Genomic DNA, 16,742 nt, shown 5'->3' on the forward strand with positions numbered 1-16,742 from the left:
ACTGTGTTAAAACCTAATTATATGAAGCAACTAAAAAATGGCAAGGCTTTCAGCCATTATTCAGCGTAGTAGTAGTGTAGAATGGGCTAGATTTTTGTCCAAAATCTTATCAAACATTTTGATTTTTCATTTTATAATCTATGAATTGACATTCTCACATCATAAATTGTGAATTTTTGAGGATGATAATACTCTGCTGGACTAGCTGACACAGAGAGAACCACCTACAATTTTTCTCTGTGGTCTTGTGGTAGAGATACTGTACTTTTAAATGTCTTAGTTTGGCTGGATGGTGGTGAACTGCATTGTCATTTGTAGATCAATAATGGACAAATTCAAAGAAGAGTCTTATTATCTCTATAAACTGTTCGAATGCTCCATGAAAATACTTTCATTTTTCAGCCTGAAGTGTGGCTACTGTTATTGATTGTGCAGTATCCTTCAGTAATTCTCTGTGTGCTTAACCTTAATCTGTAGTTCTTCTGAAAATAATCTGTTAACATAGAAGTCCAAAACCCTGGACTATGATCTTTTTCCATATAACTCCATTTTCCTCTGAAATATGAAAGGCTGGAAAAGGTAAGATGAAAGAAAGTGAAAGATAACATGTAAAGAAGGAAAAGGCTGAATCATAGTTGCCTGGAACTCAGCTCTGCCAAGTTACAGCTGAGTCTTAGCTTGCCTTTGAAATTCACAAGTGAACCTTTCCTGAGATCTTTTAGCCAGTATTGTAGTTTAGAATTAGCACAGCTTAAGAAAGTCAAACTTGGCATGCCACATAACTTAAAGCTAGAAATTTCATACATTCCCTGTTTATGCTGTGATAATGGTGAAAACCAATATAAACTACATTATTTCACTCTTCTCAGGGTAAGAGTTAAAGAATAAGCAAAGAAATCCTGCTTAGGTGAGACAGGAAATATCTTGTCTATCAATCCAAATTACTAAATTGCACCCCTTCTTGTGGCATCTAGTAAGAAGACTTACAAGGTCTCTTAAAAACATGGAGACCCTGATTTGCTTGATCTGCTCTGGATGCATAGCTGGTTCCCCACAGAAAATGCTCCACCCTTGTTTTCCCAAGATTTAACTGGGGCTTTGTGATTTAACAGTCACTATAGCCCTTATATCAAATGTAAACTTTAATGTAACTGGGTCTTGAACCATCCATAGGTTTGAAAATTCTGTAATGGATTAAATTTGATAAAGTGAGGAACCCACAGCAGTACTTAGGCTGTACTTATTCCAGTAATTAGTAGTTAAGCCTAACTGAGATGCCAGAATTGACATCTAAAGACACTCTAATTCAGATGCCATTTTCCCTTGAAAGTGCCTAACCACACTATAACACTGCTGTTTATCATACAATTTCCTCTTCAGTTTGCTTCTGCACATGCAAAAATTAGTTTATACTGAGCTGAAGTATCCATTGCACAGGTAAGGCCTAAGGAGTGTTCTTACATCCAAGATCTTGTGAGCATGTTTAACCCACATGAGCAGGATTGAGCTTCTCAAACAATGTAAGTTTTTCTTAGAAAAAAGTAGTTGTGGTGCAACCCACTTTGTAAATATTAGCCTGACTGTTGGACTAAACAATTGAAGATCTGAGATCAGCTTGCTACTCAGCCAGAAGGGGTTTAAACACACATTTTTTTGATATTGTTAATTAATGGATCTAACCACTAAGTTATATACAGAACTGAAAAAAACAAAAACAAAAACCACGTTCTAGTAAATCTGGATGAAGTTGTGCCCCTGTGTAGGACAGAATTAAAAATTCCTGAGACCAGAAAGATCATGAGAAAAAGCATCTCTGTAACAGATAAAGGTTTTGTCCTGGAAGATGGTGGTGAACTGAACTTATTTTGTCTGCTTTTTTTAGTAAGTATTCTAACTGCAATATTTTTAGTAAAAGTGAATGTTGCACTACCACCCAACTTTTGCTTTGAAATGAGAGAATTAACTCTGCTCAGTTCTTTGAGAGAGGAGTTTTAGATATCTGTGTCCTAATGTACCACGAAGGATTCCTGACTTTGGCTCTAGGGGACCCTTAAACTCTAGAGAAGCTTTCAGATGTATCTCTGTGAATACCATATCATAGGCTTCTCAATGTCTGGGCTGTCCAGTTTACGATTCTAAGGGTCTTGACTCTCCATATGCTCTGAAACCGGATGCCTGCTTCATCACTGAGATGAACAACTTAAAATGCCTCAGTTCTTTATTGAGTCTATTCTAAAAACTACTTGGGAGCTTGTGGAGAGACTTAGGTTCAAGTCTGTTATTCTATAACGATGTGAGCAGTGGAAAAGATGAGCAGCCACATCTGGATCCCGTACTTTACGCTCACATTCAGCTTCAGCCACATAGTGAGCTACAGTAATCCAGGGTGGAGGTCACAGATAGTTTGTCAGGATCATTATAAAGGAAGATGAAACATAGATCCAGATTCAAAAAAACATTTATGTGCCTGAAGTGCCACCTGGGATGAATTTAGGTCTGCGGGTCCAGATGAGCAATCTCCACAAAAGCTTTCTTTACTTGTAATGTGGCTAAGAATCGTTAGATGTCTCATGTTCTCACTACTAAAGTTTGTTAGGCACATAAAGTTATACTGCTCTGCCTTCCTGGGGCGATGTTGTTTTGTCTATACTAAGCATTTTAATGCCTAATTTTTGGCTTCACAAAATAGACATATATTGCCCTTTAGCTCAGGGCCTAATCCAGTAGTTATGCCATAAGCATGCATTATACACATAGGCAGCAGTGAGCTAAGCACATGGTAAAGCAGTTGAGACTGCATCTGTTCAAAAGCGTGGCCAGAACAATAAGTGATGTGATGGTGTCACTGCTCTCCAGTGCTTCTGACCTTTTAAATCTTTATGTTTATCTTCAGCATGAACCACAGTCAATGGTTCCTGTTCTCTTAGTCCCTCTCAGTGTCCCCCAGTGAGTACATTGTTGTTACTTCACCCTGAAGGCGAGCTTTAATTTCCTCTGGAAGCAGAAGACTTGCATCTAGGTGTTTCACTTCCATAAGCGGGTGTTCTTATTACTATGTCATTATAAAAATTACATATATATGTTGAAAGGTGTCAAGAAAAATTAATAGAGAGCTGAATGTCATGATCACACTATGGAAATGGGGGGACATGATGCCTCCCTGTTTATTTTACTGTTGGTCCTATATAAATGCTGAAAAGGGGATAGCATAGACTCTAAGAGCCTGCAGAGAAGAGAGATTGCCTTCTGTGAGTCTTATTGGTGAGAAATTATTAGATGCAAGAAGATATTTACTTCGTGCTTTGAAGACTGTTTTTTTCTGTAGTTCACTGTATCGAAGTCACTGCAGAGGTCTAACAGAACAGCATGGAGATCATCTTACTTGTGCCATGGCCGTGGGAAAGTAAACTGGACTTGCCAGAGCAGACTTTGGTCTGTGCCCTGGTCTGAACCTGTGAAGCATCCACAACAACTGGCCAATGTCATGTATTACTGGAACTTTCTCTAATACTTTCACAATAGTTTTTTCCCATGCTGTTGGCAATAGTTAGAAGCTCAAATACTGGCTGCTTTGGCTGGGCAAGATATTATAGTTTTCAAAAGGCTTTTTTGGAGGAGAAGTTGATTAGTTCCATTAGCAATGGGCATAATTGTTCTTCATTGCCTTTCACAGGACAGCAGTGACACAGATCCTTTACATGGATAGCGCTAATGTCTTCCAGCAGCAGCTTGCTTTGTAGTTTAAACTTTTATATTAGGGCAACTTGGCTCTGGACCAGCACTTTAATGTTTCATTTTCATGTATAACCAGGGTTTATGGGAATAAGAAGTGAATATTCTGGTCTTGTGAATAAGTCCAGAGAGACTTTGGCTAATTTTCCTTTCTTAATAGCATCATTTGAGTTCATAAAAATTTTATTATTGTAATAAGGAGTCACTGAATGAAGACTGCAAGACTGTGAGGTAAATTCCTATGTTTGGGATCAATGCTGTTGAAATGGAGTAATACTTGTCCAAAGAGTGAGTGTGAATGTATAAGATCTGCCTATTATTTTCACAGAGTTATTTTTAAGGGGCAGAAATATTGTTTAGTTTCTATGTTAAATATCTGAAAATGAGGATTCTCTGTCACTCTATTTTTGTATGATTTCTCAGACTGCCTTAAGTTCTCTTTAAAAAAAGAATAATATTTGTCTTGTTCACATAACATTATCAGGATAATTAGTTAGTATTAGGGAAGGTACCTGAAATGTTTAGAGACCTGAATAAATAGAAAAATCAGTGTGGAAAACTGAATGAAAGACACTTGCTTTCCAATTCTTGTCTTGCTGATAAATGCTTTTTTTGGTCATGTTTCATTTTTGAAGATTATTTTTCTCTGCAGTTCTCCTCTAACACAGTTTTGGTCTTCATTGCTACCATATCACAGCAGGCAGAAGGCCTAAAGCCAAAGTCAACTTAGTCCTTCAAATCAGATGTCAAAGCAATGACATATTTGTTAAGAAATTCTCACCTACCCTCTTGGTTAAATACATTTGTGATTTTGCAGTGTGTGATGTTAAAGATGAAATAAAATGTATTTCAGTGTTTATTGAAACTGATATGCTCATGTAATATGCCAGATTCAGCAGCTCTGACTAACCAGCTCACATGCATGGCATTAGTAAATATAAGCTGTCACTCTGACATGTACGCCTGTGTTGACTTTGTTACCTCGTAATCCATTCTGAGTGCATTTTCTTAGGATTACCTTTTTATCAGTTGTTCCTGTGTGCTTTTATAGCTGACAAATCTCTTCTAAGTAACTAGGGAAACATATTTCTTCCTTCCATTAACTAGACATTAAAAACTACATCAAATAATGGAGTTGAGAGTCTGAAAATTCAATGAGGCATTATCTAACTTTAGATGTTCCACTGCAAAGTAGAATTCAGTGCCCTGTAAGTGGTGTCCAAGACCCCCTACGCACTTCATGGGAGACTGAATTACTTTAGCATGTGGTCTGAAACAGCATGTCACTCAGGGAAATATCTTGGGAAAGTCAGTAGTAAAATTCCCCACCCCATGCAAGTGTTGCAGTGCCTCAAGCTGAGCTGCATTCAGTTGTCTTCACCAGCTTGAATCCAATGGCTAGAAGTTTTCTCTGATGGAGCGACACTCACAGTCATTTTTGAAAGAACTGAATGGTGTCCCCCCTTTTAGGGCATTGCCATGGGGATGGTGGTGGTCCTGCTTCCATCCATCTTCTGTATTAGTGGCTTGATCTGACATCTAGTACCAAATACCAGGGTATAATTCTCTCTACAGCCTGAAAAGGCTGAGACTTTGTCTCTCTCCAAGAAGTGTGTTCTTTCACCTCACAAACAAGTGATATGGCTAAGGAAAATTCTCCTTTCGAAGAATTCAAGACTCACTGAGGCAAGACAAGAGAAGAAGTGGAGACTTGACTTTACAGCTTTGTATCGTGGATACTGCATAAGGAACAGATAGTCCTGTATATTTGTCCCCCAAACTGTTTACTCATTTAATATGAAAAAAAATTCTTAGATAAACTGTATAAACAATCTTGAAAGCAAACACTGGAACCCAGTATCCCCCTTTCAAATGAGAGTGTTTTAAGATTAAGATTCATATTTTCTCCCTCTAGTCCAATCAGTCTTCATTTCTTCACTGTGCAGTGTCCCAGCTCCAATGGAAGAGAGGCAAGCAGTATCCCTACCCAAAATGACCTATATCCTGGGAATCCCAAGTCATTCTCCCAGTGACATCAATGTGACCTTAATTCTCCTCAGCTGGGAATTAGGTGCAGATGTTTCACTTCATAGGAAAATATTTTAATTGTGAGGCTGTTATAAGAAAGATGACTTCTGTCACTCATGGCTGAAATTGCTTTGCATGGCGTATGATATTGTTAGGTACTTCCTAAAGTGTCTAGGAGGTCAGACTAAAATGGCCAAACTGGAGGATCTTGCTCTTTGGAAAATGTTATTGACTGAATTATAACTGGACTTATGTAGCTAGTGCTATATAAGTGGCATACATTGCGTAGCATTCCTTATTCTTTGTTCAAGAAGCAGTTAGAATTTAGATTCTAATTGTTGAGTCACCTGAATACAGATCATCACAGCAGAAATTCCTTTATTTAATAATTAGCGCCTAGGTGCAATTGACAAAATACAGTATCGGTCTGAAATATAAATCAAAAGAATTGTGATATAGATACATTTTACATATATTGTGGAGAAAATATACTTCTTCATTAAACATTAAAGTCAACCCTAATTAAGAGAGCCCATAAAATTCAAAAGTAATATAATATTCACTAAATACTTTTCTGTTTTTTCTTAATAAGTCACATACCTAGCTGCAGTTTCAAATACATTTTATGTATGTGTATACATGTGTGTGTGTAAGTGCATACATGCAGGGAGCTCCTAACATGTAAATATAAAACTATTAGAAAATGAAAGGTTTAAGATAAAAGTTACAAGAAAAGTTTTTATGGTTCTTTTAGTTGAATAAAGAGATCTATTTAAATCTGAATATAAATGGACTTCTGCAAATTTCACAACACAGATTGTTCAGCGTTGCATCATTGTTTTTTAAAGTCAGACTGAAAACCACCCAAAGATTCATTTCATATGTGTATTTCCTATAATAAAGAAATGTTTTTATTCAACACTGAGAATGTATTCTCAACAGTATTCTCATAAGTTTTCCTATTTATGGTTTGAAGATTAATCTCTATTAAGTCCCAGAGTATTAATCTCTGTTAAATCCCAGAATACCTACGTGGTGTGAGATATACTAAATGTTGCTACTTGGTGGGCTGATGTAGGAGATTTTTTTGATTAGCAAACTACCCAATATTCCATTGTTTATATATGTTGCATTTTTGTAGAAATGCTGATTTAGTAATAAGATAGCATTTGATTGCAAAACAAGAAGGAACTTTTGATTTTATGCATGTCCCAAAGAAGGAGGAAAGGTATGGTATAATAATTGTTAAAATCTCTAAAACTTTCCACCATAGGATTGCACACCTAATATTTTGCTCTTACAGTAAATTGTTTCACAAGCTATGAAAGCCAGAAACAAAAGTTAATATAAGGAGTAGAGATTCCTGCTTTTTTGATCATGTCAGAAATTTTGAATTTCTAGGCTTAGATCTGAGTCAATCATGGTTAAACTTGGAACTGAATCAGTATTTCATTCTTGATATACAATTTGTTGTGTGAGTTACATTTAGTGGGGATTTGCACAAAATTGAAATTTATCAAATTCAAAATCAAATGAATTCATCACATGTTATCATAACAAGATAATACATATGCTACTTCTGGTAACATAGTAACACAAGGAATGCCAATCCATTATTCTGTGCTGGCCAGAACCAGAACAAAGCTACAACAAAGGCAACCAGTTGATAATAAATAAGAGTTTAGCCCTCCCAAAATAACTTCGCTACAGAGTGAAATCCAGAATTCAAAGCCACAATGTGGGATCCAGAATGGTGTGTTAGGGACCGTGACTCCAAGTACAGTTCATGGCATGTGCAATTAGGCACTTTGGGTGTTGCCTAGAGACAATGAATAGGAAACACAGATGATGAATGGGTCTTAACTTCTCTCTTTCTAGAGAAATAGGCACTTCACTTAAGGCCCCAAACAAGCAGCTCTGTCCACTGGGGATTCAGACACCACAATGTTTTCTAAAATTATCATTTTCATATTGGCAATGCTCATCTTTTTCTTTATTGCAACATATTGGAGGAGAAAGAATAACCAGTGATGATAATGGCTTATCTTTCCAGCAACAACATAGTGGTCAAAGCATTAGCCCCGATAGTCAGAGTTTAATTCCTCTTCATACTGAATGGGGTTAAAACCTGATCTTCTCCTATCCCAGAAAGTGCTCTACCATGAAACTACAGACAGCCTACCTGTGAGTGCTTCCACACAAATATCTCATTAGATATTTGGTCTCCCTGTGTTAAGGAAACCTAATGTACAAAACTACCAAATATGTGTTTTTTCAAAATTCTCCAAAGTTGTTTCTGAGCAGAGTCTTTTCTTTTCCACCAGATGAGTTCAGATCCGAAGGGTGGGTTTCAAATTTTGCCACTCCTAGGTGTGTTGCAAGGCCAGATTCATGCTAATACAGCATTTATACCATTGTTGTGTGAATCTAAAGATGAAGTAAATGTGCAAACTGGGACAGATCTGTGAATCTACACAAATGAAAAAGGATACAGTTCTATTTTTTTTTCAGCTTGTGAAAGGTTTAATATGTGTTAATAAATATAAAACTCTTTTGTATGCTCAGCTACAAAATTCCATAATTTATAGTAGGTTTTCTAATATATATTTTATTATCACATATGTACAACAGGCTGGCTTTCAAGAATAGCCTTAAAAAGCATAGGCAACAGAGTAGTTCATCTGTGACTTTTATAATGGACCATAAATGTTTCAGAAGAATGGTCTGGTGAGGGACTTCTTGACTCATATTTTGTTCTGCAGGCTCTGAAAACAAAGAATGTGCATATATTTAACAATAAACTATACAGTTTTTGGTTGAACTTTGGCTTAATTGAAATCAGTGGCAAAATTCCCCTCTATTTATGATAAACATTGTGGTATAAAATAATTCCCTGCACCATTATTAATGTGCTGTTCTTTCTTCCATCCCCTGTATTCTTTAAATCTGAGTTTTATTTATATTCTGATATTCCTGTAACTGCTAACCTAAGGAGAAAGCCTCTTTTCCCATATATCCTGGCTTTTCTTTTGCATTTTTCTGTGTGATTCCTCTTTGATCTGCCTCTGAATTTAATAGTGAAATTTGACTCAACATCCCTCCCACTATATATAGCTCCTGCTACATCATGTTCTGTTACCTATCATCTGACAGTGTATTTCTTGAAATCTGGCCATTTAATTTGGTCCAAGAAAAATGTATCATTTAAGAAAAGACCATGTTCATTTGACTAAGTGAATGCACATTTCTGTTTTCTTACCAAGCACTGGCGAATGTGCAACTTTTCATACTGCGTGTGGGAATGTTTACAGAATCCTATCAGCAATAATAGTATTTGGCAACAGTATTAACTACAATAGCAGCATTCACAGTTCGATTTCTAAATATGCTATAATGCTGAATATTCTCATTTCCTTTCTGCATTGCCCTTGCCTGCTACAAGGCTAAGAAGGTAGCCTCCCAGAATTTTGAATTCAGATTTTATCTTCCCCTGCCATGGGACAGGAAATGAAACCTTCGAAAGCCCGGGATCTCTGTATGAATGGAGGGCACTGTAGGTACGCCTCATATTTCACTTCTTCCTGCTGACACCTGCAATGTCGGCTCCTTCCATCTCTGGGACATGCTGGACTTTTTCTAAAGACAATTGCAGTGCCAACCTCTTAACTACATTGACACGGTTTATTTTCTGCTCTTCCAGTTTCCTAGAACAAAAGATTAATATTCCTATCAAATTACCTGATCTTTAGAAGAGTCAACAGGACTATTCCTAGGATGAGAACTATGCAGGAGGAATAGGCAATAATGTAGACTGCTTCACCTATAAGCCAAAACCAGAAAGCAGACGTGAAACATTCATTTCTTTAGTAATAAGAATCAGGTTTGGGATCTGAATACATACAAATGCAAGCTAAATTAACAACCAATTCTGATATCATTAAAAGGAGAAAACAGACCTGTATGCCAACAGTAGGAATTACTCTTCCTTCTCCAGTTGATGCAAAATAATTTTTGGACTCCTCTTAGTAAATACCCACTCCAATAGCACTTTTTATGTGTGGCACTACTTTTTAGTGCTCCAGGGGAATTGCACCAGCTTGTTACTCTGATTTGCATTTTGGAGTATTTTCCTGGCTGACTTTAAGGTGTTAGTTTTATTCTGTGTATTACAAGAGATCTGGATCTTAATTATCTTCTACACTCTCTTTTTCTTTTTGATATATTACCATAATTGCAGTGTGCAGCAATACCTGATCAAACTAATGTAAAATGGGACCTAACATTATGTTTCTGGGCCTTGTGCCCATAGAATTTCCTCTTTCTTTTGGGCTTCTGACCAACAAATCACTTACATACCTTATGCGCTAAAAAATCCAACTATTGAAGAAAAACTGGGAATTGTTTCAACTTTTGCCTTCCAGAAAATGAGGGGAAATTGATTTTTCCTGGAGGAATACATCAGTTTTGATAAAATATTCTGAGGAAAATTTTCAGTTCAGAATGCAATAATAACCCAGAATCTGGGAATGAGAAAGGCAGGGGTTAGACGACCTGACAACAGGATTCCAATCCAGATCCACAATCATAAAACATGAGACTCTTCTATTACTTTCCTATGCCACTGGTTCTATTATGTATACACAATTAAATAAATATTTAAATATTTATTGATACCGAAGCCCAAACTTAGAATGGCAAAATATGACTTAAGCCATTCCTAAGCTGTTCCACTTTATACAGACAATTAAATAATCACTGATGAAGAGACTGACTCTGTAGCCCCATCACTGGGCCTGCAAGAAGCTGTGAGAAGGCCAAATTCTGGTGTATGGATCAGTTATCAGTTATTATATTTATAGTGTGTGGGTGGTTGTGTGGCTGTATAGACCTTAAATAAGATATTTCTGTATATACTACATACATGCAATGAATATAGTCTATTGTATAATACAAATAAGGGAGTATTAATAATGAAACAGTAAGAGAGAGTGAATATATATTCTACTACGAGGTAACCAATGGGAGAAGAGCTGAGCAGGGAGTTGGACCTGCCTGTTTTCTATTCCAGGATGGCACTCACTTTTTCTCCAGAAGTTAGCCAAAAGTCAAGGTCTCAGATAAAAGAAAAAATGAAAACAATGATTAAACTATCACAAGTTATGTAGAATGAACATAGCATTTCAAGCAACAAGCTACTGAAAGATATTTAATGTAGTGAATCTTTGAATGAAGAGGGATCTATTTTTGTCCAATGGCAGGACTGCTAATATCATACATTTAAAAACAGATTAGAAATCGCTCCTCCTCTCAAGTTATGATATTTATTTAAAATGATGGTATTTAGGAAAATAACAATGTTGAAGCTTTTTTGTGTTTTCTGAATCTTAACTGTACACACGGTCAATTTTTAAAACTTTCTACTGCTGAAAGGGCTACAAGATTTTGTGATTATTTTTAAAGTGGAATGCAAGGTTCACACATATTTAAGACAAGTGGAAGTTTTTAAAATCACTTTAATCACCACAAAGATTAGGAAAAATTTTAAGCAGTAGCAGCCATGGATGGTCAAAAATATTGTTTCATCATAATATTTTGAAGTAATTTTTTTCTTTAAAAAGTTGGAAAAATTGTTGCATTTTGATCAAATGAAATGCTCAAATAAAATGATCAAATGAAACCAAAATGTTCTATTTTCTGTCAAAACTTTATATAATACTATGTTTTTGGTGATGTAGTTTCTGGTAAAAGAGACTTGAATAAATATTATCGGTTTTATGGGAAACACAGAAAAGATGTTAATGATGAGATCATGCTAGAGGCCATGTATTTTCTCCTGACTTCTGAGAAGGGAGGGAGTTTGTAAAGCAGGTAGGAGAGCACACTTTTGTGGGAGAAGAGCTAATTCTTCATTTTTTATATTTGTTGTGGCTGAGCTACGTGAATCTGCTTATTCATCTTCTGTTGAAAACCTTGGTAGGGGTGAGTGTTTCTTGATAGACACTCTCCTCTTTTTTAAAAATTCAGAGGAATAATTGCATTCATTTTCACTTGTCATCTATATCCATTCAGTTGCTGAAATGCAGAATAGTGCTATGGAAGTTTAGAAATATAGATATGAAATTTTGGCTCTGTTCATCCCAAATCCTCTCCATGAAAACTATCACAATACACATTTAATTTGCAGTATGACATAACAGTTTGCATCATCCCATTTTGATCACTGTATATTGATCATCTAAATATGCATACATATATATTTATTCATACATACACACATATCTGCACACACACACATATATATGTATATATGCATATCTGCCTACATCTGTATCTCTATATACTGTGTATCACACAACTAATATAACTATGACATAAGGCTTAAAAAACAGTGCATGAAATAAATAATAATAACACTAACTGCAATTAAGTACAGTTGTGGGTGTGGTTCTGTAAACAACCTTAGTGCTCATGCTGTGTCCTCATTCACAGCTCACTAGAAAGCAGACAAATCCATCATTAAGAATTAAAAACACCATTAAAAGTTGGAATACTTTCATATTATTAGCAGAAATGGTAAAAAGTGTAGTGTACCCACATGCTTATTTCATTATTCTCCTGAGAAATAGCTGTTTCTGTTTTTATATGTATTAAGCTTCTCTTCAACTGATAGAATTGCAAAATTGCAAATCTGGCTTGGCTTCTTGGACTTTATGAAGAAAGGGGTACAAATATTTTGTAGGTACGGAGGAAAATGAGAGATGCACACCTGGTGTCTCAAGCCCGGTAACAGTGGGTAAAATGTGACATGTTTTCTGCTCCTTTCTGCAGAGCATGAACCTGCCCAGGCCCAGAGCAGCCTCAGCCCTGGGTGACGCAGGCTAGGGCAGCTATAGGGGCAGCTCTATAGGGTCCCGGGGCGGGCTAGTGCGACTTGTGGCAAATGTCTTGCTCTTCCCAGGACAGGCTGCAAACACTCAGGGACACGAAGCCGGGGGGGTAGGTACCTCTGAGGCAGTAGCTGGCACTCTCTATAGTAGACATAGGGACATTTCTGATGATAAAGTTCGGGAAGCATAGCTGTGGGCTCAGCAGGTGGAAAAATTACTGGGATTAGTCTCATCTGTAAATCTACCTGTTTATGTATACATACTGTGAATATTCATTGGGCAGATTAATTCCAGTGGATGCTCAGAGGCTACCTGCAGGTTGTCACAGGCTTTTTATTCCATGTTTATAAAACAATGAGACTGACAATGTTTCATACTTTACAAATTAAAGTCGCTGTACCTGAACTAATCTCAGTTCCCACAGCAGCTGGTATAATTATAGATAAACCCTGCCAATTACTTGTTTATCTAGATTCTCAGTACAGCAACACTCCACAATAGAAAATATCTGATAACTCTATACTTTAAGAGGAAAACAAGATTAATTTCATTAGTTTTGGGTTAAGCCCAATTTTATTTTATGTCACAAGAAGCAGATAAGAGTTCTGTATTCTCAACTTCCTTTTCCAGCCAAAAAATACTTTAGTTCCAAAGCTCTACACTGATGAAAGTAAATGCTTATCTTCACACATGAATCATTTTTCAAATTAAAGTGTAGGCAGTAATCTTTTAAACGATGTGAATCTTTAAAATCATGGGGTATAATTTGCATAGGATAAAGTCAAAAGCAGGCTGAAAATGCAATAACAACATTTTTAAATTTTGGAGAGTTTTTGTTGGCTTTATCATTTTCTGTTGTTGTTTTCACAATGATATAAAATTCCAGCCCCATCTAAACCTACAACGAAAGTTCCATTAACTTCTGTAAGATCAGGACTCTGCTCACATCACATCTCGGTACCTGGGTTATATTAACCCACAGATGACTAAGTTTCCATGTACCCTCCTGGGTATCCAAATGAGTGTAAATACAGTTATGTTTTTTGAAAGATCCTGTTATCACCTGGAAAACCAGAGGGCCAGAGACAGAGGACTCCATCTCCGACACCTTTGTTTCAGAATAATCTGTGGTATTGCATTCAACATTCCCGCCAATGCCTCTGAGTACGAGCCGGGTACCTGTTTGATCGGTCTCACTGAGCGAAAGGGAGTCGTTTCACACTGGCACATCAGAGGCCGTGTCCGGCCTTGCTGCTTATGCAAACTGCGCCAAGGTTTCCCAAAACACCTAAGTGCTTTTTTTAAATAATCCCATTTTCAAGCATCACAACTATATTTAGGAGACTAACGCCCTTGATATATGACATACTAGAGTGCATAAAGTTACCAGGGATCAGCTTCTCTGCAGTAACTTTTTGTGCCTATTCTTTCCCCTTTCTCATCAAGAAATGGAATAACTTGAGTTTTATTACAGGCTAAGAATGTGCCTCTGCACAGTCACTGTGGATCAATCAATCCACAGTAACTGGTTGAATCATGATAACATATTTGTTCATCCAAACAGAATATCCCATACTTTTGACCCAAACTATTTGGCTACTACATTCACACCAAAGTGTCTTTGGTTCCATCAAAAACTGGAATAATATTCTTTCCACCGAACAAGGTTATATTTATTTGTAAATATATAAATATATATTTATTACTTAGTATGAACACTTATTTACTTAGAAACAATCCTTTCCAATGGCATGGTTTCCAGTGCCACTGAACAGAAGACAGAAATCTTAATGCTTTTTGAATTTTATAATTTAAAAGACAGTTGAAGAAATATGGAGTTTCTTTCCTAGCATGTTCATCTGCAGCTGGTCATCAATTTGATTTTGCGAAAGAGATCCTTCTGTCTTTCAAAGGCAAGCTGATAAAGGACCCTTCTGAAATTTTGATGTAGGGGCAAGATATCTGCAAATTTTATCTCCTGCCTTCCAAGTTCGGCAAATATCTTTGCACACACAAAAGGCCATGGTTGACCACTGAACCGTTTACCTCTGCACCCTGGGATTCTGCTTGGGATTTAATTTTAGTACAGATAAGTGTTTTGTAAAGATGGTAATCCCCTTTGCTGCTGGAGTAATGCACATTTACTAGCATATGTATCTAGGATACTAGGTTATATTTTTGGCAATGGGATTTATGAAACAATTTACAATATGGTTTTTATCATCACGTAGATATTCTGAATCAGATTCTTCTCCTTGACCTGGCTTCCTATCAGACATTTATAGCTAAGAGAGTTCCCAGCTAGCACACATGACAGCTCCAATAGGAGGAATATTTTATTGTACGGTTAAGGCTGGTCAGCATTCTTTTTATTTTTCTAAGGCCATCCAAAATTCTGTTGGAGTTCAAGGATGGGTTTTTGGAAAGTATTCAGACTTCAGTGGGAGCAGAATTAACTAGGTGCAGCCTGCCTGTTGCAAACATTTATCTGGATCTCTGAGGAAAATGCATAATACATTTTACCCACTGAAAGGATATGCAGTTAATAGAAGCCACTGGTGTGAAATACCTCACATCTTACATTTTCTCAGTTAAGAGTAGGATTTCTCCCCCTTAACTTTAATTATTTAAACATTAGAGTCGAGTTCCAGCTGGAGATTCAGGCTCCCCCTGTAGTCAGCAAAGAGCAGGCGACACTTCCAGGACACCGTGGATAACAGCCAAGACAGCCTAAAATGGGATCAAGCCTCCTCTGACAGCCCCTGACTTTCTTCATTAACTGCACAGAACACTCAGATGACATGTGTGATTCTTGAGTAAGCAATATTAATGCCAAAGTTACAAATGAATGCTTAATTATTCACATGCAGGTCTCAGGAATCCCAGTCATGACAATCTATTTTTATACTTCCCAGGCTGCCCACTTCAGGGATAGCTGAAGGATAGAGATAACAGAATAACCTTTATTTTGTACTGTGCACAGAGCTTGAATTACTTTTTCACTGTAAAAGATGTTCAGTATGGACATTTCTGGGATCTAATTCATAGTAATGTCTAGAGTATTGTAATCTGCTCCACATAAGGGAGAACAAGTCATTCTCATTACAGTCAATATTTACGCATTAGCTCTCCAGAGTTCTCAGTCTGTAATGGAGTCCTTCAAAAGGAAATATAAAATTAATATTCTTCCAACTATAAGAAAATTTTCATGTTAATTCAATATCCTTTAGCTTTATGTCAATTGTGTGTTGTAAATGCTTGAAAATAAAACTAGATGCAGCCATTCAACCTGTGGGATATCATGATCCACAACGTCATGCCCTTCCATTGCGCGAGGAGGTAATGTCAGATGGAGAGTGACACAATACCTTTCTCAGGCCGCTTACTGGTGCTTCCTAATTTAGTTGTTGCAACTTCTATGGCACAAAACATCAAGAGAACTAAGAGACAAGCAGGTGTGACATCAAAGTTAATCACTGATACTACACATTATGACTACTGCTCTCTAATGACTGTATGGAAAGTCAGGCTCTGGCAGGCTTAATAGCTTAATTTTCCCCAATTACAATATAGTGATTTTGAGCCATCTATTTTAAAACCACTTATCAGCAAAACGGGGTCAGTCTCATTATCTTTATTCTGTAGTTATATAAGCTAAGACAAACGGCTAGAAAGACTTGTCCACATTATGTTGAATGGGGCAGTCACAGATAGAGTTAGTTCACTTTCCTGAACCCATCCAAGGGCCCCAATCTTTAGTCTTCCCTGTCATACACAAGAGAAATTTCAAGAGTACTTCTATTAAAATCGTGAAGCGATTCGTTCTAACTCACCGTTAATTGAAGAAAAATGCAGCTGTGCTCTGGAAAGCTTTTCTCCTGGTATTTCTGTATTTACCCAATGAAAATCTTTTTTCTTAATTGAGATTTGACCTGAATATTGAAAAGAAAATACTTATTCAAAAATTAATTTTTAAATGATGACTTAAGTGAATATTATTTTTTGTTGTTTTGATAGAAGTCACAGAATTTTACAAAAGCAGCTATTTAAAAGTGTTGTTTACAGATACTCAGTGAACCAAATGAATGAGTAAAT

The 16,742-nt window shown here is 36.7% G+C and overlaps 1 protein-coding gene across 3 annotated transcripts in view; it reads right to left on the reverse strand.

Annotated features, from left to right (window-relative positions):
• Positions 1 to 6,133: 6,133 nt before the first annotated feature.
• Positions 6,134 to 16,742, reverse strand: part of GFRAL (GDNF family receptor alpha like) — a 32,246-nt gene continuing 21,637 nt past the window's right edge. The window contains exons 8-10 of one of the 3 annotated variants that reach the window (XM_067294167.1): positions 16,481 to 16,579; positions 9,499 to 9,580; positions 6,134 to 8,525 (exon numbers count right to left, since the gene is read on the reverse strand). In XM_067294167.1, the coding sequence (XP_067150268.1) occupies positions 8,438 to 8,525; positions 9,499 to 9,580; positions 16,481 to 16,579 (269 nt within the window). In that variant the 3' untranslated portion in view covers positions 6,134 to 8,437. Of the gene's footprint in view, positions 8,526 to 9,498; positions 9,581 to 15,910; positions 16,088 to 16,480; positions 16,580 to 16,742 lie in introns of those variants that run through there. The other 2 variants (XM_067294169.1, XM_067294168.1) reach the window with 2 other exon arrangements.

The sequence above is a fragment of the Apteryx mantelli genome, chromosome 3, assembly GCF_036417845.1.
Source record: "Apteryx mantelli isolate bAptMan1 chromosome 3, bAptMan1.hap1, whole genome shotgun sequence".
Classification (NCBI taxonomy): domain Eukaryota; kingdom Metazoa; phylum Chordata; class Aves; order Apterygiformes; family Apterygidae; genus Apteryx; species Apteryx mantelli.